The following is a 23324-nucleotide window of genomic DNA, read 5'->3' as shown; positions in this document are numbered from 1 at the left end:
AGAACTTTCTAGTTTCCTACAACTTCTAAAAGATCTAGAAAAAAAAAGCCTTTTTAAAGTTAAAAAATTGAACTATTTTCATAACAGAAGCTTAATAGGGAGGGAGAAGATTCCAATCTAGTTGTAATGAAAAGAACACTCAACGTGCAAGTGATGGGGCTTCAGTTTTAATCTCTGCTCTGCCACTTAATACCTGTATACCCCTTATCAAGTCACTTACCTGTCCCTCTATGGGCTTCAGTCTTCTATAAAATAGGAGGGATGGACTTTGAAATAGGTGACCTCTAAGGTCCAGCTCATCGCTGAATCTATGTTCTTCACAAATACATGAAGGTATCAAAATTCTGATCCTTAAGAGCCTCTTATTGCTACAACCCCTTTGCTTTTGCTATTTCTTATCACTGTAAGCCCCCAGAATATTTTCTGAGTCTTCTTCCTGCCACACTTTTGATTGCTGGAGGTCTCTCATCTAGTTTGGAATGGAACTTCCCCATAGAAAAAAATAAATAAATAAAATGCAACTGAAAGGCCATTAATATTGAATAATCAGTCAATCATGCTTTTATTCTCTATTCCCTGGCCTACTTCTTTCACTTATCATAAAATAGAAGTACATTTTCATATACGTAATAGAGATCATATTCCTAGTTCTTAATTAAAAACTGAGGCTAAGCTTTTAACCATCTCTCTCAAAACACATGAAATTAAGTTGCTTTGACTTTCATCTGGCTTTCAATTTATAGAAACACATTTTTTTCTATTCTTGACAGTCCCAAGATAAAAATAAGACAAATCCTTTCAATGTGTCCTGTCAGCATCCTTCTTAAGCTCCAGATTAGAAAACCAGTGTCTGTCTGATTAACTCCTTTGGTAACACTGGTGTGTAATGAGGAGGACTGTTTGGTCTCAAAATGTTTTTAAAAAAAGAAAAGGCAATTTGGCTTTTGTTCAAGTCTGATATGTTGTTCCTTTTTTTTACTTTCCTACTTACTCAAAGCTCCTCCCCCTTTACATATATTCAAAAAACAAAACTGTAAGAGCAGGGGCCCACAAGTCTCTTTTACCTCCATTAATAATTATCATTCAATACAACCCAAAGTGAATTGGTTTCTAACCATCTACTCCTTCATGATTCCTAAAAAATTTAATAAGTTAGGAATGATCTACAAACAATGGGAAATGTTTATGTTCTATCAGAAGAAGGCAAGTATTTAGTGATCACTTGCTATGTGCCAGGCATTGTGCCAAGTGCTGGGAATACAAAGACAAGAATGATATCCCTCTGGACTTTATCTACCTATTTATTCTAATTGGACAAACCCTTCACTTAAAGGCTCCAATAGGTCACTTTTCATCTTAACCCATAATCTAGACTTCCACTCTACCTTATTCCAGTCTATGCTGCCATCCGCTAAGACTGACATCTCAAGTCTTCCCCATGGGAACCTTGTACCCTGCCCCTGGAAGCACCTTAGGCTCTAACAGGGCAGCTTTTACCTAATCTTGCCCAGAACCAATATTTCACCTTACTTGTCCCCTTCTTTCTGATCCTCTTTATGTAAAGTATTTCCTCATCAAAATATTACATGCATTTGTATTCAGAATGCTTACCAGTGCCTGGTGCTTAATAAATGTTATATGTACATATATGATATCTACATTTATGTGTGTATAGATATAGATATAGATATCATCATACTACAAACACAAAACACAACAAGTTTATCTAGGGAGGTTGCGAAGAAAAGCCTTAGCTAGTAGAGAGGGGAAATGAAATTTAAAAGAAATCGTATAGATGATGTCAAGTAATCTTAAAGGAAATCTTGGAGGAAACCAGGAATTTCAAGATGTGGAAGAGCAGAGGAAGTCCCTTTAAGGGAGTAGAGAAAGCCAGTATAAAGGCATTGAATCAGGTGATGGGCTATCATGTGTGAGAAATAGTAATATAACTAGTTTGGCTGTACTAGAAAGTACGTAGTGGGGAATAAGGTATAATAAAACTGGAAAGGTAGATGAGGCTAAGTTGTAAAGCTCTTTAAATGACTAGGAGATTTGTATTTAATCCTGCATTTGGGTGATGGTCATGCCATTGACAGAAATATAGAATTTTGGAAGAGTGGTTTAAGAGTTGTTGGAAAGATAGTGAATTGGATTGTAGATATCTTGAGTTTGGGATGCCTATTGAACATCAAGTTTCAAGTGTCCAACAAGGAATTGGTGATGTGAAACTAGAGTTTGTGAGAAAGAAAAGAGCTCAATATTTAGATCTGAGAGTCATTAATGATGACTGAACCTATGGGAGTTAATTCAGTCACCAAATGAGAGTATAAAAAAAAGAAGGAACAGGATAAAGGTTTGGGGCTAAACCCACAATTAGGGACAAGTTGTAAACCTCAAAATTTCTCAGACTTATGAATGTTAGGGGTTTCCCCCATTGGGGAATCTTCTACTTAAAAAAATTCCCTAGCAGATAGAGAGAATTCTACTTGAATGTGAGGGCTCCTTGCCTTGGGAATATCCCTACTCCACCCTACTTAGGACTGCTTTAGGACAGAGAGCTCCTTGAGAACAATGAAAAGTACTTGATCCATGCTTATGGAAGGGACAGGAAGTTCTTTGAGTCATGACTGTTTTAGAATTAATACAATAGGATACTAAGTACCTATAAAGGTGGGGCAACTTGTAAACTACTTAAACCTAAAAGGGTGATAACTTATTCAGAGGTTTTTTCTAATGAAATTTGTTGACACAGCAGCATTTTTTTCCTGACTTACTAAAGAGATTAAAACTACTCAGCTGTGAATTCAAAATGGGCGGTCCTTTAGAAACATCTACAGTGATTGGTAGATGTAAGGACTTAGGGGAGGTGAAAGAGAAGATTTTGCCCTTAAAAATAAGAGCTCAGGGAAGAGCTGGGAAGTCATTCTGAAACATTCAGATTGGAGAGACTGATTCTGAAACATTCAGATGGAGGAGGGAGCTGGTGAAAGCAGCTGAGATGCTGCTGGCCTGGTGTTATTAGAAATCCTTACTTAGACAGATCTTATGGTGAGTTGTAAAAACTGACTGATTTCTCTTTTAGGACTTAGGTCTAGGCCATATTGGCTTGAGGCCCTTCATACTTATTCCTTTCTTACTCTCTCTCTCTTTCTTTGATTACTCATTTGTATTGTTAATTAAAATCTCTATAAAACCCAATTGACTTGGGTATTTGAATAATTGGGAATATTTCCCTGGCGACCACCTTATATTTGATTTTAAACCCAAGACACTGTAGTGAAACATATTTCTGCGGTCAAATTTGCTCACCCTCTCTTATATCTATCACAATTTATATCTTCCACTATTTTAATCACTACAGTTTAAAACCTCAACCATTTTAAATCTCACAAAGTCAAGAATGAAACTCCAACTAAGGAAAGTGAATAATGCTCAGAGAGGCAGGAAGAAAGCAAGGGAGCAAAAGAAAACTCAAGATGAAAAAGTCAGCCATAATGATCTAGCATCATTATTAGTTTTCCACAGAACTCCTCATTAGTGCATGCACCTGACTAGAGTGGCTAAGAAAGCAGCCCAAGGGGCCATGAGGTGGCACAATGGATAGAAAGTCAGGCCTGGAGTTGAGGACCAGAGTTTAAATCTGGCATCAGATACTCAATAGCTGTGTGACCCAAAGCAAGTCTCCTAACCCCACTTGCCAAATATTCTCTTAAGAGTTGTTACTAAGACAGAAAGTAAGGGTTAAAAAAGGAAAAAAAAATGTTCAAGAAGTCAGTCTTTTCCTTCCCTTTGAGAATTAAGTTCTGATTGGCTGAATAAAATGTGGGGTTTGAACCCTCCTTGGGGGAAGGTTGTGGAAATATTCTGATGATCAAGTCATAACAAAGAAGAACAAAGGAATGGCTTAATGAAACAAAGGAGCTGGTGAGAATAATCAGTAGTGGTTTAAGGGGTACACAGATATTATCAAGGAAAAAAGAAAACAAGTAAACGGAGGGGTACATACAAGGAAAGGATAATCATGTTTCAGAAATATTTATTGAGTGCCTACTAGGTAGAAGGCTCTGAACCAAGCAATGCAGGGAATGTTTTGCCTATAGAAAAGATGGGAAGATAGCTGTTATCTTTTTGAAAAGCTGACTTGGGGAAGAGGCAATTGCCTTTTATACTTAGCTCTAGAAGACAGAGTAGGAGCAATGACAGAAATTGCAGAGAGGCCAAATTTAAATCTGTCTAAGGAAAACCTCCTACCATTAGGGCTGCCCTGAAATGGAATTAAATCACCATGATCTCTAATATCCTCACAGGACATATTTCAACAAATGTTGGATGCCTACTTGTTCAATGTGTTTAGAGCAGACATTTGCAACATGGTAATGCATGAACTGGTTTTGTTAAATTTCCCTAATTTGCTCAGGCTGGAGTGCAGCAACCAGTCATGAGCTCTATCCCAGCACTGTTCAGCACACAAGATTTGACCTGCTCTGTTTCCAACCTGGGTTAGTTTGCTCTTCCTTGGGGAGCCTGTTGTGCCACCTCATCCCTCAAGGGGTCACCATAATGGTGCCATATTTCATGTGGACACCCAGTCGGCTTTATTCCTATCACAGCTCAGAACTCCTGAACTCACATAACCCATTAGCCTCAGTTTCCCCAGAAGTAGGATTGGCAGTGTATGAGCCCACCATAAACATTTTTTAAAGTTTTTGATAACTGTATAACAATATAATTGTTCTTGGTAGCATTATATATATTTTAATTTGTGCATTTAAAAATGCATTCCTGGGAAGGGGCCCATCCAGTTCAGACTAACATGGGAATATAATATAAAAAAGCTAAGACCCACTATCTTAGAGGGATTCTTTTTTTAAACTCTGGGTTTAAATAACCACTGAAACCTTTCCTCAATCTCCAATTCTGTTGATGCTATGGTTATGGAGATGAATTGAACATAATTCTGCTCTCATGGGAAAAAAATACATATAGTGTAAAGAAGAATGAGATGGTTGAAGAGGCAGGATGGTTAGGGAAGAAAGAAATCTTATCTGGTTGTAGGACATTTCATTAACAAAGATACATTTGAATCAGGCATTACGATATTTCAACAATAAGAGACTGGGGGCGGGGTTAGGGGTAAGGAGGAGATGATACCACAGGCTTCAGAGTATGTTTACATAACTGACAATTAAGTTTCTGTAGTTACAGTACATTTGGCTGGTGATCAATGGAAGCAAACTGAACAGGAACAATAAGATATGCCAGGTTGTTAATGGACATTTAAAATATTTCATATTGCTCATTTCTACAAACAAAATTCCTAAATTATGCTAAAAAGGAAAGGGAGATTCTTTTGTTATCTTAATATTCAAGCTATTAAATGGTATGATTTGATTGATAATATGAGAGAAAAAGGTTTAAATAAAATATATTATCCTTATGAAGTCAAATTCCAATAGCATATAATTTCATGTAATTTCTCATAGTATCTTCTGGTATTTTTCTATAAATATCTTTTAAAATATGAGCAAATATGTTTTGTGACTGATCTAAAGGTTAAACAAATCTTCAGAGGCTGCTAAATGATTCAGTGGATAGAGTCAAGCCTGGAAATGGTACGTCCTGGGTTTAAATCTGGCCTCAGAAACTTCCTAGCTATATGATCCTGGGCAAGTCACTTAATCCCAATTGCCTACCCCATTCTGCTTTTCTGCCTTGGAAATTACATTCCGTATTGATTCTAAGAAGGCAATTTTAAAAATAAACAAATCTTCATTGACTTTCTCTTTGTATTCCATATTAACTTCCCTTTCCCTTGAATGAGATTACTTTATACTAGTAGTTTGGAGTTTAGTTCCTTAATAGCATAAATTTTTCTTCCAAATTTTTAAAAAAAGTATACTTTCACTATGTTTTAATGTTTCCTACCTATTTGGATTTGCTTTGAATATAAATACAAGCAAATATCATTTACTTAGAAATAAAAAAATGTTTAACCTAGTTGGATAGCTTGGTCCTTTGAGATATTTTTAAATTTGAATCCTCTTAATAAAAACAAAATTATATAAAGAAACTTGACAACATACATATGGGAGCTTAAGCCCATATTACATTCCTTTACTTCAATTGTACCTCCTAGGCTTTTGGTTAAGACAAATAAATAACAAATTATTAATAACAAGATATATATGTATTTGACCAAAAGTACTGGTAAACAGAAATTCTCCATGTATTTCTTAAACCAGTTTTATTGTTGTTGGATAAGACAGGTCATGCATGCATAATCAAAGACTTAGTTAAATTAGTTTTGTTCTTACAATGTTCTCAATTAAGTTACTTCTTAATGCTCAATCTATTATTATATCAATACCACTAGTGAGACACACTTGTTAACAACTGAAGGTACAACCCAAGATTTTAGTTAGATGTTTAGTAAACACCTTGAATTCATAACAAAAAGGCCTTACATAAGACAGGAATAGGTACTAGACCTGTGATTTCATTAATATATTTGTTATTGTTCCCAACTTTTCGTGACCCCATAGACCATGACTATCCATAGGGTTTCCTTGGCAAGGATAAGGCAGTGGTTGGCCATTCCCTTCTCCAGTGGATTCTTTTGTTAGACAATCAGAGGATAAGTGACTTGCCCAGAGTCACACAGCTCTAAAGTATCTGAGACAGAATTTGAAATCAGATCTTCTTCTCTACAGTGCCACCTGGCTGCCTCCATAAGATCCAAAGTGTTATAGATAATTAGCTATCAACTCAGGCAAGAGAATTCAATCCACTTAGATCTCTGTTTCCTCCTCTTCTAGAAAACAAGTTGGTTAAATGAGATGACTTCTAGGGTGTTTTTTAAACTCAACAATACAAGATTCTAAAATAATAGTTTTAGAAAGTTTTAGAAAGACATGCGACTTACCTCCACTTGTCCTATTTGGTTGCTGATCTGGAGTTTGGGCTTGAGGTGAATAATACTGTTGCTGCTGGTAATTATTTGAAGGAAAATACTGGGAACTAGTACTCCTTCTACATTCCCGAATGCTAGAAAAAGTCTGTGAGTGTGGAATTCCTCTTTGGAAAGGTGAACATCGAGGAAGACGAGGCTGGGGAGGTGGCAGATGATCAAACTCTTCATCATCCTCCAAACTGTATCGATCATATTCTTGATCACTGAATGTCCCTTTCTTTCCTGAACTCAATGATATGCCGGAGGTATGTCTTGACACAGATGCTGAAATGGAAGCATAATCTTGTCGGAGACCTGTGGAAATGAAAGAGATATTTTCTTTAAGGAGGTCCTTCAGGTAAGTCAAATTTAAAATGACCACTGAGCAAGTATTTGAGTTAGGCACATACTGAACAAGAGCATTACTTTTAACTGCCTACCACCTGTTTGCTGGTTATTGTTACATTAAGTCTTTTTTGAATGACATTTTTCTTTCAGATTGATGAATAACAGATATAGTATATCTTTACTAAATGAAGGCACTGTGTGATGGAGAGACCTGTCCATTATCCCAAGATGGACCTTATGAAATTAGGAAAATTTTATTATTATTCAAAACCATTAAGATTATCTCTGCATTGAGCTCAATAAAAACAATGGATCCTACTTGCTCCCCACCCCCCTTTTTTTATTTATTCCTGGAGGCAAATTAAAATTGCAAGCCTGCATGATGAATTACTGACCCTTCTAATGGGCTCAATGTTCTGTTTAGTCTACTTAAACAAAAATCAACAGTCACTATGAGTCATTGAGAAACCTATTTTAAAGTGTCTTAACATTTTTTCATTTTTTTTTTTAAGTAGCTCTGAAAAGCCCACCACAACAGGCACCCACCAGAAAATGGAACCCTTTGGGTTAGCAAGAGGCCTGGGCTCAAATCCCAGCTGTCACTTCCTGACTGCCAGTAACCTTATGTAAGTCATTTCACTGCTGAGGAGTTCTGTTTATTCACCTGTAAAACGGGGAGGTTGCATTCAAACACCTCAAAAGTCCCTCTCCTGCTCTAAATCTATGATACTGAGCAAAAATTTGCCTTTTTTAGTTTTAATTTTAATCTGCCCTTTGCCAAACTAATATTGGTCACATTTTAAGGAGTACAGCCTCTAAGACTTTTACTTTTGATACTAACATCCATTCTTCTGTCTCAATTTAAAATATGTTTAACATTTTTGTTTGCTGAATGATAATACAAATTCATTTTCAATGTTCAAATGTATCTGTCCAACACCCCTGGGAAGCATTTCTTAACACTCTTTCTTCTAATAACCTTGAATGCCTCAGAAAAAACAGGGGTAGATATACCAAACAGAAGTTTGAATATTTCTAATAATATCAGGCCCTAGTAGTTCCCACAAAAGAAGCCACCTGAAGGTTCTGACATTTAATTCTCTTACACTTGATGGTATGGACCCTTTTATCAGGGCTTCCTGAAGAATTAGGGAGATGCTGCTTCATTGCCAGGCCCTTTTCTCTTCTCCTTCTATACTACTCACTTGGTGACCTCATCAGTTTCCCAAAGGAAAGGTCTGACTATGTCCTCTCCACACTTGAAACTCCAGATGTTCTTTATTACCTCCAAAATCAAATAAAAAATCTTATTTGATACTCAAAGCCCTTCATAATCTACAACACCCTGTACATATCTTTCTAATCTTCTTATACTTTATTATCCCACCCCTTCTGTGAATTTTTTCATCCAGTGACACTAGCCTCCTTGCTTTTCTACTCCTCTTCAGTTCCAGGAATTTTCGCTAGCTATTCTCCATACCTGGAATTCTCTCCATTCTCTGCCTCTTACCTTCCCAGACTTCTTTCAAGTCCAGCTAAAATTCCTCCTTCTACATAGAGCCATTCCCAATTCCTCTGATTTCTCGTGCCTTCCCTCCATTAAGTATTTCCTATTTAAGCTGTGTATAATGTATTTTTGTTTCCTCCACTGGATCACAATGAGCTCCCCAAGGACAAGCACTGTGTCTTTTGCCATTCTTTGGGATCCCCAGGGCTTAGCACAGAGTTTGGCACATATTAAGTGCCTAATCAAGTCATTAATGATTGAATTCATTGATTCTAAGAAAAATTAAAACAATTTTCAAAAAGGAGGATATCTTCTGTGACTATCTTATTTGAGAATTTGCATTTGGAAATTTATTAAATAAATCGTTTTTCATTTGGGATAAACATTTCACATGGTTTGCTCATTTATAAAATGAGAGGCTTGAAGTAGATGGTCAAAAGTGGTCTCTGGCTCTCATTTCTATACTTTGATCCTACTCCCTCCTTTCTGCCCAAAGACTTTCAGTTTAAAAAAAAAAAAGGCAAAGCATTTTGAGTATACTGCTTCATTAAACCTTAAAATATAGTTCCTCTAACCATATTTGTATATGTGATCATTATCCATGGGTATTTTCCTTAACTATGTTTGTATAGAGAAAGTATCTGTAATTTAAAACAGCAGATGACCTTGGATAAGTAGAAACCTATAATAAATTTTTTAAACCCTTATCTTCTGTGTTAGTATGAATTCTCTAAGAAAGAAGAGCAGCAAGGTTAACTGACTTGCCCGGGGTCATGTGTCATGTGCAAGAAATGTGTCTGAGGTCATATTTGAACCCAAGTCCTCCCAACTCCAGATCTGGTGCTCTATCCACTGTGCTACCTAGCTGCCCCAAATGGAAAACTTTAAATGTGACCTTTATTACTATTTTTAGAATAAGGCACAAAGAGCATGACTTAAGTGCCCTGCCTTTTATCCATGAAGAAGAGGCCTCGGTCACCTTTTTTATATTTTAGGCACAATCTTCACATTTCTAGCTTAACCTTGCCAAGCCAAATAGTCCCATGGAAAAGAGAAACATACTTTCTTCTTGCAGGCGAGCCATGATCTGAACATCAGTGAGGTCTTGGAGTTTATATCCCATGGAGATAGAGTCATCCTCCAGTTCTGATGTACTCAATTCACTGTCTATGGATGACTGCGGGCTTAGGGGGGAGGCCCTGGAAGTATAACCTAGGAAGAGTAAACATTATTCAGGCATAATATCAATTATTCTTCATATACTCAGCACTACCCCCAAAGCTAGAAAAGTTGCCACTCCAGCTTATTCAAGTCTCAGACATAAAGCAAGTAATTCAGTAAACGTACAAGAAGCTATTCAGTATTTTTCTGGTTCCTGAAGCCAATTTAAACACTTAAAAAATAAAGCCAAAACTTGGCTTCCACTAAAGCAGTACCTAATTATCTCTCTAAAGGGTTGGCATAAAAATATATTGTGCACTGGGACAGTTCCCACTTTCCATTGAAGACCACATATAGTTAGCTGTGATGAATAATTCATATCATGATATTAAATGGAAATGTCATTTGACCTACTTATTAGATAATAGGAACAATATGTTGTCTCTAAAACAATTTATGACCATGTAGAGATATGACTTCCTAAAACTTTCTGCTTTCAGCTAAATAAAAAGAATCAGAAAATGATGAGAAACAAGGAGGGGTGGGCAAGAGACCATAAGGATTAAGAAATCAAGACAAAGAAAATACAAAAAGTGGTGAGATTAGAATAATAATAATTTTCAGACTAATCACTGGATGATGTCAGTCACCCCAGCCCTATTTAAGAAAGCTGTCTGATGTTCTTATCCCTGATCTGACAAATATACGTGAGAGAAAAAAGAATAACACAAAGGTTGTAGTTTTAATTGGATCTTGCTTTGATGTTTGACATAAAAGGCATATATGCAATCCAACAACATGCAATATTATGCACATACATTAAAGAACTTTGATTTAATCCATGCGCAGAACTTCCTGAGAAATCTAAGAGAGCTGCCTGAAGCTCAGTTAATGTCAAATGGCTTATCCACAGTCACAAAATTAGTAAACAGTCAAAAGGAAGATCTGAACTTAGCTCTTCCTAGAGTGCTGGACTCTATCCATTGTACCAAGTTGCCATAAAACACTAACAAATACATAGCACTGCTTTTTCTGTACAACTGACAATAGATTGATTCTTAGATTCAAAATAATTATTTTCATTTTGAACAAATAAAATAAAAATTAATACCTTAATTTTAATAGGATTACCCTTTAGTCCTATTTTTCTATAAGACAGTCATTCAAGTTGTTTAGTGGCATGATTTTTTAAGGCATGTTAGTAGGTAAAAAGTTAAAACATTACCTGTTTTTTCAGGTGTTAGTATTGCTTTACTGGAGGTTTTAGAGAAGCTGGGAGTATTAAAACCATTGCTATATGGGCTGAGTCTTGCAACAGGGCTATAAGGAAAGGCCAAGGAGGTGGGTGGGGTGAAGAGACTGCGCCATCGGAGAGCTGTCATGGAAGCAGAAAACAAATGGGGTTAATGTACAAATTAAATGCAGACTGATGATGGCCTGACAAATGCAAAAGAGAGAAGAGAATAAGTTAAAAAAAATCAAGTTAGCTATAATGTGAACTACCTTCTTTTCATTTAATTAAAAAAAGTCTTTATATGCATGTTGAAATAGAACAATTGGTTGATTTGTGAATTAGGGTTCTGTTTGCACATTTCTTAGAAAAGATAATCACTTCAGTTATTCTGTGTAATTCAAAATATTAGTGTCTTTCGGCAAACCAAAATGTGTGAATTTCCATGTTTTTAATTACATAGCAGGGATGTAGGCTCAGTTAATATGTATAAACATAAAAGCACAAGACCTTGAATGTCAGAACACATTCACATTCTAATTTTTTCTCCTAGTTAACAAAAAACATTCATTCAAATATAAAGATATTCCATAATATTTATTATACTGGAAAATAAATTTGTATGTTAAATGCTAACCGTGCTATATATTTCTAAAAATAATTTTCCACTCATGCATTTTCAGATTAACTTTAAAAAAATACAATTTTATCTTTCAATATTTTACTTTTCCCAATTTACATGTAAAAACTACTTTAAATATTATTCTTCTAAAATTTTGAGTTCTAAATTTTCTTCCTTCCTTTCCCCCTTCCCTGAGACAGTAAGCAATTTGAGAGAGGATAAATATGTGATATCACACAAAACATTTCCATTTTGGTCATGATGCGGAAGAAGACATTTTAAAAAACATGAAGAAAATTTTTTTAAAAATAGTATGCTTCATCATACCTACTATGTAGTTGGGGAAGGGGCATAGCACTTGATCTGGAGGGTGGGATGGGGTGGGGCCTAGCACTCTGTCCCCAAAATGTTCACCATCACTGCTATAAAATATGGGGTTTTGGTTTTTAAAAAGATTACTTTATTACAAAAATGAATAATATGGAAATAGGTATTGAGTTATACATGGATAACACAGAGGAATTATGTGTTGGCTCTGGGAGGGGGGAAAGGAAAAGGGGAGAGAAAGAACATGAATCAGACAACCAGGGAAAAAATGCTTAAATAAAAAAATAATAAAAAAAATACGATGCTTCAACCTGGATTCAGATTGCATCAATTTTTTTTCTCTGAAAGTAGGTAGTAGTTTTCAACTTAAGTCCTTCAGGACTAACTTGAATCATTATTGCTGAGAAAAGCCAAGTCATTCAGAATTAATCATAACTATTACTAAGTACAATATTCTCCTGGTTCTGCTCACTTCACTTTGCATCACTTCATGTAAGTCTTTTCAGGTTTTTCTGAAATCTTCTTCCTCCTTTCTTATAGCACAATAGTATTTCATTGCAATCATACACCATAATATGTTCAGTCATTCATCAACTTATGGACATCCTCTCAACTTCCAATTCTTTGTCACCACAAAAAGAGTCGCTATAAATATTTTTGTATAAACAAGTCCCTTTCCCTTTTTTAAAATATCTCTTTGGGATACAGAATTAGTAGTGGTATTGCTGAATCTTTAAAGGTATGCACAATTTTACAGCACTTTGGAAAGAGTTCCAAACTGCTCTCCTGAATGGTTGGATTGATTCACAATTCCACCAACAACACATTAGTGGCCTAATTTTCTCATATCCCCTCCAACATTTATCATTTTCCTTTTTATGTTATATTAGCCAGTCTGATAGGTGTGAGGTGGTAACTCAAAAGTCATTTTGATTTGCATTGCTCTAACAAGTAGTGATTCTGAGCATTTTTTCATGACTATAGATAGCTTTGATTTCTTCACCTTCATATCCATTTATCAGTTGGGCAATGACTTGTATTCTTATGAATTTTACTCTGTTCTGTAGATATTTAAGAAATGAGGTCTTCACTTGCTGTGAAAAAAAAATTTTCCAGCTTTCGGCTTTCCTTCTAATCTTGGCTGCATTGGTTTTGTTTATGCAAAACCTTTTAAATGTAATATAATCAAAATGATCCTTTTTATATCTCATAATGCTCTCTATTTTGTTAAGTCATAAATTCTTCCCTTATCCATAAATCTTATGGGTAAACTGTTCCATGTTTACTTAATTTGCTTGTTGTATCACCCTTTATGTCTACATCATGTACCCATTTTGACCACATCTTGGTATATAGTATGATACTTACCTATACCCAGTTTCTGCCATACTATTTTCCAGTGTTCCCACTCTTAGATTGAGAGGCAGCATGGCACAATGAGGGGAGTTCCTGCCCTCTAGGAGCTTACAATCAAATGGGAAAAGACCAAGCACAAAAGAAAGCTTAAAAGGCCATGGGGAGAGGTAAGCAACAAAGGGTATAATATATCTTAAAGTTGAAATAAAGTAAAGTCACTAGCATAAAATGGAGAGGTTACCTGGAAAGTTATGAGTTCTTTATTTAAAAAGTCTTCAGGAAGAGTTTATTGCTGTATGGTCATCAAATTACATGGATTATGTAAACAGAGTTTTGTTTGATGTAGGTGAGCAAACTAAGTTAACTATAGGATTATATTTGCTATGGTCACATTTTTAAAGCCTACAGTTTCAAGAGAGGAGGAATTTGAATCTATGCCAAGTTCCTAATGGACATTAGCTTGCATCAGTGAATCAGTATGTAATTTGGTGCTACTGGCAAAGTTCCCCAATCACAATCAGAGAATATAACTAAGACACCACTGGTGCAACTTAATCCAATAACTACAAAGACCTGACCATTCTTAGCAGACCATTAAGATGAGAATCTACTTCCAAATGTACTAGTGCTTCCCAAATGACAATAAAATAAGATTTAATCCAGAAAACATCAGATAGTTGTTCTTGTGTCTTAAATGTATGGGTTTATTTTTACTATGATTACTACTAGAAATTCTCCTCTTTTCACTTGCTGCCACCAAAAAAAAAAAAAAAACCCTATTAATAAGTCTTTGTGACTATATACTTTCTTAACACAAGACGTGATTGGGTAATAGCTTGATCACTTGCCAGGCAAATTAAATCGACTGCATGTTCTCAGCCACAGATGCACCACTAGTAAACAGCATTCATTTATGTAACACAATAACTACTGTGAATAGGCCTACTGAGCACAAAAGCTACAGTTATTGTGGCTATGACAGCAAGAGCCCCAAGTTAGGAACACAATTACTATCTATGGCAAGTAAGAATGTGCTATATTATTCTTTCAGCATAGACTTTAAAAGAGAGAGGAGGAATTATTCTAACGGCAGGCTGACAAAGCAATGGTGCTGTATTAGTACCTAAATACTAAGCAGAGGATAGATGATTAAAAAAAGGGAAGTGGTTACATCCTAGTTGTTTTTTATTTAAAAGATAGGACTACTGTTTAAAACCTGAGAATTATTTTTTATCAATGATAAACTTATGACTTTTAAAATGGGGATAAGGAATATCTAAACCTAGAAAAAATTATATTTTGGTGGGATTTTCTCCGACTTTAAAGAGCACAGGTATCACATGATTAGACCAACCTTTCTCATTTTATAGATACAAAGTCTGAAGTGCAAAAACAGGAACTTGCCACAGATAACAGCTAGCATCTATAAAGCATTTTAAACAATATTGTCTCATTTAGGTGCTATTATTTTTCTCACTTTACAGATGAAGAAACTATAGCAGACAGATTAAATGACTTTCGAGGGGTCACACAACTAGTAAGTCTCCGAGACTGAAGTTGAAGTTGAAGTTCCTGACTCAGATTAAGCATTTTGTATACTACACCATTCAGGTGCTTCGGATTACAGAGGTAAATAAAAAGTATTTCCAGGATGTGAGCCTGGGTCCTCTGACTTCTATCTATAATACTATACTGCCTTGACAAGCATTATATCAGTAGATCTCAGAAAAGCACTTGGAAGACAGGTAAACAGCAATCATCAAAATCTCAATGACAGAACCACACACAAGATCACTGAAATCACCATCACTGCCAAGACTCGATCTATTAGAATAATTTTCAAACTTCCTGAGCTTGAACAGACTTCATGCATTCTTGTCTTCTCATTTTTAATTATAACTCTTGGGAACTGGACAAGGAAATAGACTCTAAAGTCTACCCTGACAAGTTTTTCTTCAGGGAAGCTTTTAAAAGTGCCTCATAGAAGCCTGGAGTTACATAGAACACAGTCTGAAAGCTAATCATAAAAATCTAATGCCACTGCTTTGTTCCTCCAGTTTTGTTTGGTTTTAGTATAGTTAATATGTTTTATATACAACTTAAAGAACAAATAGTTTAGCACTAAAAGAATTACAAGCAGAATTCATTCTGAGTATATGAGCATTATAAGGATCAGCTAAGGCTGATCAAATCAGACTCAATTTTGACCATCATTTCTTCATTTCAATAACAAATTGAGGAGTGTTTTAAAAAAATAAAAAGAAAGGGAATGTACCCCAACAAGGAAGGCTCTGGGCCCTGAGGTATAGAGAGAGAGAGAAAGGGAGGAGAACTCCCTTCTCCACAAAGTGGGGTTCAGGGGAGACAGCAGATGTAACGGGTTAGCTCAGAGAGAGGAGAGGGGGTTTGAAGATTTTCCCCTTTCTGCCTTCCCTCCTTAGCTAAAGCCGTTCTCCCATATTCGCTCTTGTCCCTCTTGTCCCCCCTCCACTACTTGAGACCAAAAGGTCTCCCCTTGATCCATTCACTCACACTCAGCTTAGGGAACAGATAACTTTCAATGTTAACTCAATTAGGTAATACAAAAGGAAATAACGGGCCGGGAAGAACAGGAATAAGAAAGTGTGAAAAGGGGGTCCCTGTCTCTATCTAAACCCTTTTTCTCCCTCCTCAAGTTGGGGGGGAGGGGGACTCAGGTCTTGGCAGCCTGAGCCCCTCTGAGAGAAAGTCAGGTGGACTCACCCCTGGGCAACAGTAGCTGAGGTAAAGTCTGCTCAGATTTCTATTCAGAAAGTCCCTTCAATTGGGAAGTGCTGGGGGGAAAGATTTCCAGTCACCAGCAGGAAAAATGGGTAACTCTCAGGAGAAAGTCTTTTTCCACCTTCTCTCTTTGATGTCTCAAGACGGAGAGACCTCACTGCTCTCCAGCCAGAGTCTTCTCTCCTCTGGAAATTCACTCCTGGGGCCCCTCCCCCATCAAGGTAATCAATTTCACATACTCTTCAGTCTGGCACTTTTTCTTTAGTGCCAGCCTCCATCACAGGAGGCAACTGTGTAGCTCAGGCCAAGAGTCAAGAGGTCCTGGGTTCAAATCTGGCCTCAGACACTTCCCAGCTGTGTGACCTGGGGCAAGTCACTTAACCCCCATTGCCTAGTCCTTACCACTCTTCTGCCTTAGAAGGTAAGGACTTTTTAAAAAATAATAATGAACTTACCCCTACTCTATGTGGTAGAGAAGTGTTATCTTTCAAGGACTTTATTTTATTGATTTGCATTCTGTGCTATGGGTGAACCTATCTTCAAAGTGAGAAATCTGGAAGCTAAAGTCTTATAGCATAGCTATTCTTGTATGGCAACTAGTCTACTGGGAGGCTTCTAGGGAACAGTTTTTTCATCAATGAGAATAATGCAAATTATTGAGATGTCAAAGTCTCACAAAATAAACAAAAATGCAATAAAACAGACAATATTACATTTTAAATCTAATAGGCAAAGATCCTTATGTACAGATTAGTGACCTCCAAAAGTTTCTATATGGGATCCTATCTCACACCTCTCTGATTGGCTAACATGACAGAAAAAGAAAAATGTCAAATGCCAGAAAGGATTGAGTACACAAATGCACTGTAGGTGGAGTTGTGAACTAGTTCAACCCTTCTAGAGAACAATCTGGAACTACTCCCAATAGTTCATACTATACATAGACATACACACATACACCTAAAGTACATATACTATGACCCAGTAATACTACTACTAGATCTGTATCCCAACAAAATCAAAGAAAAGGATCTAGTTGTACAAAAAATCATTAAAGCAGTCCTTTTTTGGAGGCAAAGAATTGGAAATTGAGAGGATACCCATCAATTGGAGACTGGTCAAGCAAGTTGTAGTATATGATTGTGAAGGAATACTATTGGGCTATAAGAAATGATGTGCAGGGGACAGCTAGGTAGCTGTCTTTCATCTCTAAATCTATGATCTATTGCTAACCCTTATTTTTGAGCTACCAGTTATATTTATTATATATATGTAACAGTTAAATTAGTTTCTCTACTAAAAGTATTATATTTGTAGAGGTTTATTAAAGATTATTAGAAATTAAAGATACAAATCAATAAGTCACGTTTATAGGGCTGATAAGGCCGTTCAATTTCATTTACTACATCCTGAGAGACGCATGTGCTTAGAAGCAGAAGTAGAGAGACCAAGTAGTCAGTTTAAATACAAATGATGATCTCGCACTCAGGTGAGGACTCAGGTGAGATTATAGTGCATTCTGGGAAGTGCCAAGGACTTCTGGGGATTGAAGTCTGGGGTTCAAATCTCCATTTTTACATATATATAATATGCAACATGACAATGTTATAAATATATAATAAATTATAATAAATATGCTTATCTAAGAGAAACAAATTCTGCCATTAGCTATGTCCAAAAAAATCTGTCTTGTTCTTTTTTCCCTCTCCCTCCCATCTCTATCTACCCCATTCACCAAGAAGGCAGGTAATATGATATAGGTCATACATAAATTATCATATAATATCTATTTCCTTGTTCATTATGTTGTGAAACAAGACATACATTGCTTACACTAGGAAAAAATTTATGGAGGGAAATAAGGTGAAGGTATGTTTCAATCTACATTACGATAATAGCACTTCTTTCTCAAACAACTCTGTTTATTTGAAAAAATATAAAGATACATTCATCATCTTATATTGTTACATATTATATGATTAGATATACTACATAATACACATATATACTCTATGTATACACATGTGGGCATACAAACACAGGCTATATATGTATATATGTATATATCTGTGTGTGGAATATATGTAAACACTAAGGTGTGTGTGTGTGAGCTTTCAGGTGTGTATATATGTATTTGTATATATACACACACCCACACTGGGAGACCACAAAGCCTTGATGCAATTTTAAATAAAAAGATGCACTGACTTTGGAAACACCCAAGGGATGTACATATTCATCCATCTTGAATGTAGTATTATAGAATTAGAAAACATAAATTAGAATATAAGCTACTCAAAGACAGAAGTAACTTTTGTATTTTTCTCCCTTGAACCCAATGGCATTGCACCTAGCAAGTTTTATTAAGCAACTTTTATTAAGATAAAAGGTTCATGACTAGCTGCTTATTAAGGGCAGTTGTAGAACATCTAATATTCCAAGATGAAAAGAGTCCTGATTTATTAAATGAGCCAGTTCAACCCAACCAATATTTATTATATGCCCACTACACTCCAGTTTCTAATCAAATGCTGTCTTCTGCAGAGGCTGGAGCTAACACATTACAGAAGAGCTGGCCTTGCAGAGGGATAGCTACTGCTGGGTTACTAGGAATTTCTTGGTAACAAGAACTGTAAAGTAAGCTAGTTAGCAAGGTAAATAACATGGCCCCCAAGTTTGTAGAAACTCTACTGTTCTTAAAACAAACATATGGCTTTGCTCACAAATTATTTACATTCAGGGTTTATTTCTATAAACTCTACTGTCCAAAATGTAGGACTGGGCAGAAGGAATACTAATTCTTTCTTGTGGCTTTTAGTGCTCCTTCACTTATGACTATACACAGACAGCTGGGGGGGGAGTGGGAGGGGGGGCTTTCCCACTTTCACTTTGTCCCTCCCCAAATGCTTCTCCCCCCCCCCCAATCTATAGGATGTGTTAAAGCTCAAAAAAAAACAACTTTAAAAACAAAAGGAATTCACTTTCAGAGCTAGACTGGTTTGGCGTCTTCATTATTTCATATTGTCATGAAAGGATGATAGCTCAAAGGTAAGCATGGTGTTAGCTAAACAAAGCCAGCTGACATGTGTTAGTGCCAAACTTCACTAAAACATGTTCTCTCTCTCTCTCTCAATCTCTCTTTTTAATCTGTTGCTAGAACTAGATCTCTATTAGACTGAGAACCAAAAAGACTTTGTTGCCTTTACAATGGAGTACCCCCAAATAATGTATGAGAAATTTCTCAAATTCTAAATTGCAACTTTTAAAAGCAACATAGTTCACACTGGCATAGCCCTGTGCAGTTACAAAGTACTTTTCTAATGCATGAGTTCATTTACCTTCACAATCTTGCTAGATAAGTAACCCAAGTATTATTTTCATATCCATTTTACAGATGAGGAAACAGTTTCATTGGCTTTTTACCCACTCTACGTTTATATAGCTCAGAGCAGAGTCAAAACATGAACCAGGATCTTCTAACTCCTTAAAATAATATAGTAATATTATGCTTAAAAATTATGTGAAGAAAGCATTTTGTAAGCATTAACACATAATAGCTGCTTTACACATTAGATAAGAGTCCCTCAGGAAGACTTTGATTCAAGAACTACCTCTGTAATGGTGGGCTATTCCTGGGCCCTGGGCTATTCCCTTAACTTCTCATTGACTCTATTTTCTTTAGACTGAATTGCAGAACAATTGGCAGAGGGGATTTCTTTAAGGGGAACCCCTTATAATGATAACCTATACAACTTAAATAAATTTGAGTCATCATACCCCAACCTCCCCACCCCAAAGTCCACATCTGCTCTGGACATGCTGATATACTTAAATCAATTGTCTATCTTTGCCTTCTAACCATGGAGGTGATTCCACAAATCCATTTTTTAATTAGTTGATTAAATGTTTTCCATAGGTAAGCTGGTAATACACATAGTATCCCCCTGTCTCAAAGTAATGAAAATAGTATTTTAGCACCATAGATTTTGATCTCAAAGGTCAGTTAATCTAATCTTCTAACTTTTACAAACAAGGAAACTGAGGCCCAGGGACCTTAAGTAGCTGAGCAAATACTGGAAGTGAGCTCTTGGCTCTTTGGAATAGAACTTAACCTTCTGTGCTTTGGGACCTGTTGACATTAATTAGAAAAGAAAATGCCAAGTTTCTCAGAACAAGTCTGTTCTACAGAAAAGGCAAAGCTATTAGTTGCAAGGAGTCTCGTCTTTCTAGAGCTGCGGTCCCAAATCCTCTAGTGGTCCCTGAGAGCCTTTCAGGAAGTTCATAAAGTCAAAATTATTTTCATAATGCTAAGCTGTTTTGATTTCTACCAGAGCATAAAACAAAAGCCATACCCTATATAGACAGAAGTTCATGGAGGGAATCTTTAATTATTTTTAGAGTGTAAAGATAAAGAGGTCCTGAGACTAAAAAGCCCTTCTCCAGCAGAGAAGGAACTCTTAATATTTAATACTTTTTACCAAAATATGATGAATAATAGCAGGGCTCTTTTGAATCATTCCTCTAAGAAATCTCCAGACTCAAGTTGTTTTTGAACTCTTACCTTCCTTCTTAGAATCAATATTGTGAATTGGTTCCAAGGCATAAGAATAGTAAGAACTAGATAATGAGGGTTAAAAATGACTTAACCAGTTACACAGGTAGGAAGTGTCTGAGTCCACATTTGAACCCAGGACCTCCCATCTTTAGGCCTGGTTGAGCCATAGACTCTGTTTTGACTAATTTTCCTTACTATAGATCAGTCTTTTGACCCTCCAAGAAACCATTGGCCCTGGATCAATTGAATATTTAACCTTCAAGGATTAGGTGAGACCAAGAGACCTCCTGACTTTCTAAGGAGTCTTTCTAAGCCTGCTTCAGAGAGAACAAAGGACTCAAAATATCACCAACAGCACCCTTAGCTGGTACAATCTAATAATTCTAATAACATTTTACTCCTCAAGGAAAGCCCATACTATCAGAGCTCTGAGTCACTATTTCTATAGGCAACTATGGATCACACTCATAGTTGAGCTAAAAGAGGAATAACAACTTTTATTTAAACTAGAAGCTGCTGTGACATTAGCATGGAAAAAGCCCTTTGTGTTTCAAAGAAACAGTTGATGTCTTTGTAGCAGTAAAGAATTAATAATCTTTGTACCATTCTCTTTTTCATCAAAACAACCAATATATCCAATCTGCAACTGAACTCACTCAAAGTACCTGTATGACCTTTTTTCATTCCTTCTCAAAACCGTCTTTAATTCTTCTTCCACACTTTCCAGCTGAAATTGTTGCTTCATATTTTACTGGAAAAAACTGAGGCCATTCATCAACAGCTCTCTCTTCTCCCCTCTTCAACTGGTATCACCTAGATGCCTTCTACCACTATATCCTATCACCCCTGCCGCACATGAAAGGGTACTTCTGCTCCTTGCCAAGGGAAAAAGCCAGTGATAGCAAATCTTATAAATGGGTGGGTGATGTGAGAAATGTCCTCAGGTATGCATAGAGAGGGGGAGGGGAGCAGCCCGGCCCTGCATCCCTCTGGCTTTCTGACAAACTCTGTGCTGGGGCAACAGCCAGTGTGCCTACAAAGAGGCTTTTAAGTGCTCCCTCTGGCATGCATTCCATAGGTTTACCACCATGGCTGTAGACCATCTTCTCCAGTAGATTTCTGCTTCTATCACTCACACTCTTGCTTATCTTCATTCAGTCTCTCTGCTTGCAAACATGCTTAATATCTTTCCCATCCTCAAATAACATCCACTTGATCCATCCATCCCCACTAACTATCCCATCATTTCTCTACTTTATTTTGTCCATATATTCCTGAGTCATCAACAAAGATGCCTCCAATTCCTTTCTTCTATCAGCTTCACTCTTTATTATCTGGATTCTGACTTCCTCATTCAAATGAAACTGCTATCTCCAAAGTTACTAACAATCACTTAAATGCAAAATCCAATTAATAGCCTTTCCTCAATCTTTAAATTTCTTGATGGTCCTAAGACTACAGATTACCCTTTCCCTTTGATAACCTTTTCTTCCTAGGTTTTCATGATATTACTCCCTCTTGGTTCTACTATCAATCTGACCACTGCTTCTCAGTCTCCTTTGCTGGATCTTCATCCAGACCATGCCTATTAACTGTGGGGGTCCCACAAAGTTCTGTCCCATGTCATTTTCTTTTCTCCCTCTATACTATTTCATTTGGTGATATCATCAGTTTCCATGGATTTATTAAATTATCATCTTTATGCCAATAATACAAAATGTACTTATACTTATCCTCCCCCAACTTCTCTGATGACATCCAAATCCAAATATCAAACTATATATTGGACAAGTCCAACCCTATGTCCTGTAGACATCTTAAAAGTAACTATATTCAAAACTTAATTCATTATCTTTCCTTTCCCAACTGCTTCCCACTTCAAAACTTCCCCAGATCAACTTATTGGCCCTGGCTCCCAACTTAGATAGTGTCATCAATTCTTAACTGTCTCAAATTATACTCCCAATTTGTTGACAAATTTTATTGATGTAACCTTCTCACCATTTCTATCAATTGCCCTCTTCTCTCCTCTGACACTGTCACCACTCTTTTTGATACTAAGCTCCCAACTACAATTCTCTCTCCATTACAATGGACTACAGTTCATTTTCTACTTGGATGCCAAAGTGATTTTCCTAAAACATAGATATGGCCATGTGATTTTGCTACTAAAATTCCAGTGGCTCCTTATCACCTCAAAAATTAAATTAAAAATCCTTTTGTTTGACATTATAAGCTCTTTATAGCATGCCTCCACTGCCATTTTGAGTCTTATATGTTCTCTGCAATCTGATGACCCTGGTCTCCATTACAAGATACTTCTATCTTCTGACTTCTGGAATTTTCACTGGCAGTCTCTCATGCAGGAAATGCTTTTCCTTCTTATTTTCTTTTTCCATGGCTACCTTCAAGTCTCAGCTAAAATCCCACCTCCTATATGAAGTCTTTCTGGTTCCCTCCTAATTTTTGTGCCCTATCATTGATAATTATTTCCAATTTATGTTATAT

At 36.4% G+C, this 23324-nt stretch overlaps 1 protein-coding gene across 2 annotated transcripts in view; it reads right to left on the bottom strand.

The window, feature by feature from the left end:
• Positions 1–23324, bottom strand: part of SLAIN1 (SLAIN motif family member 1) — an 88658-nt gene that overhangs the window by 19396 nt on the left and 45938 nt on the right. The window contains exons 3-5 of one of the 2 annotated variants that reach the window (XM_007501482.3): positions 11191–11340; positions 9867–10016; positions 6923–7264 (exon numbers count right to left, since the gene is read on the bottom strand). In XM_007501482.3, coding sequence (XP_007501544.2) covers positions 6923–7264; positions 9867–10016; positions 11191–11340 — 642 coding nt within the window. The remainder of the gene's footprint in view (positions 1–6922; positions 7265–9866; positions 10017–11190; positions 11341–23324) is intronic. The other variant, XM_007501483.3, reaches the window with a different exon arrangement.

The sequence above is a fragment of the Monodelphis domestica genome, chromosome 8, assembly GCF_027887165.1.
Source record: "Monodelphis domestica isolate mMonDom1 chromosome 8, mMonDom1.pri, whole genome shotgun sequence".
NCBI classification, from domain to species: Eukaryota; Metazoa; Chordata; class Mammalia; order Didelphimorphia; family Didelphidae; genus Monodelphis; species Monodelphis domestica.
Note: the sequence above shows the minus strand (reverse complement) of the source record. Positions and strands in the feature narration are given on the sequence as shown.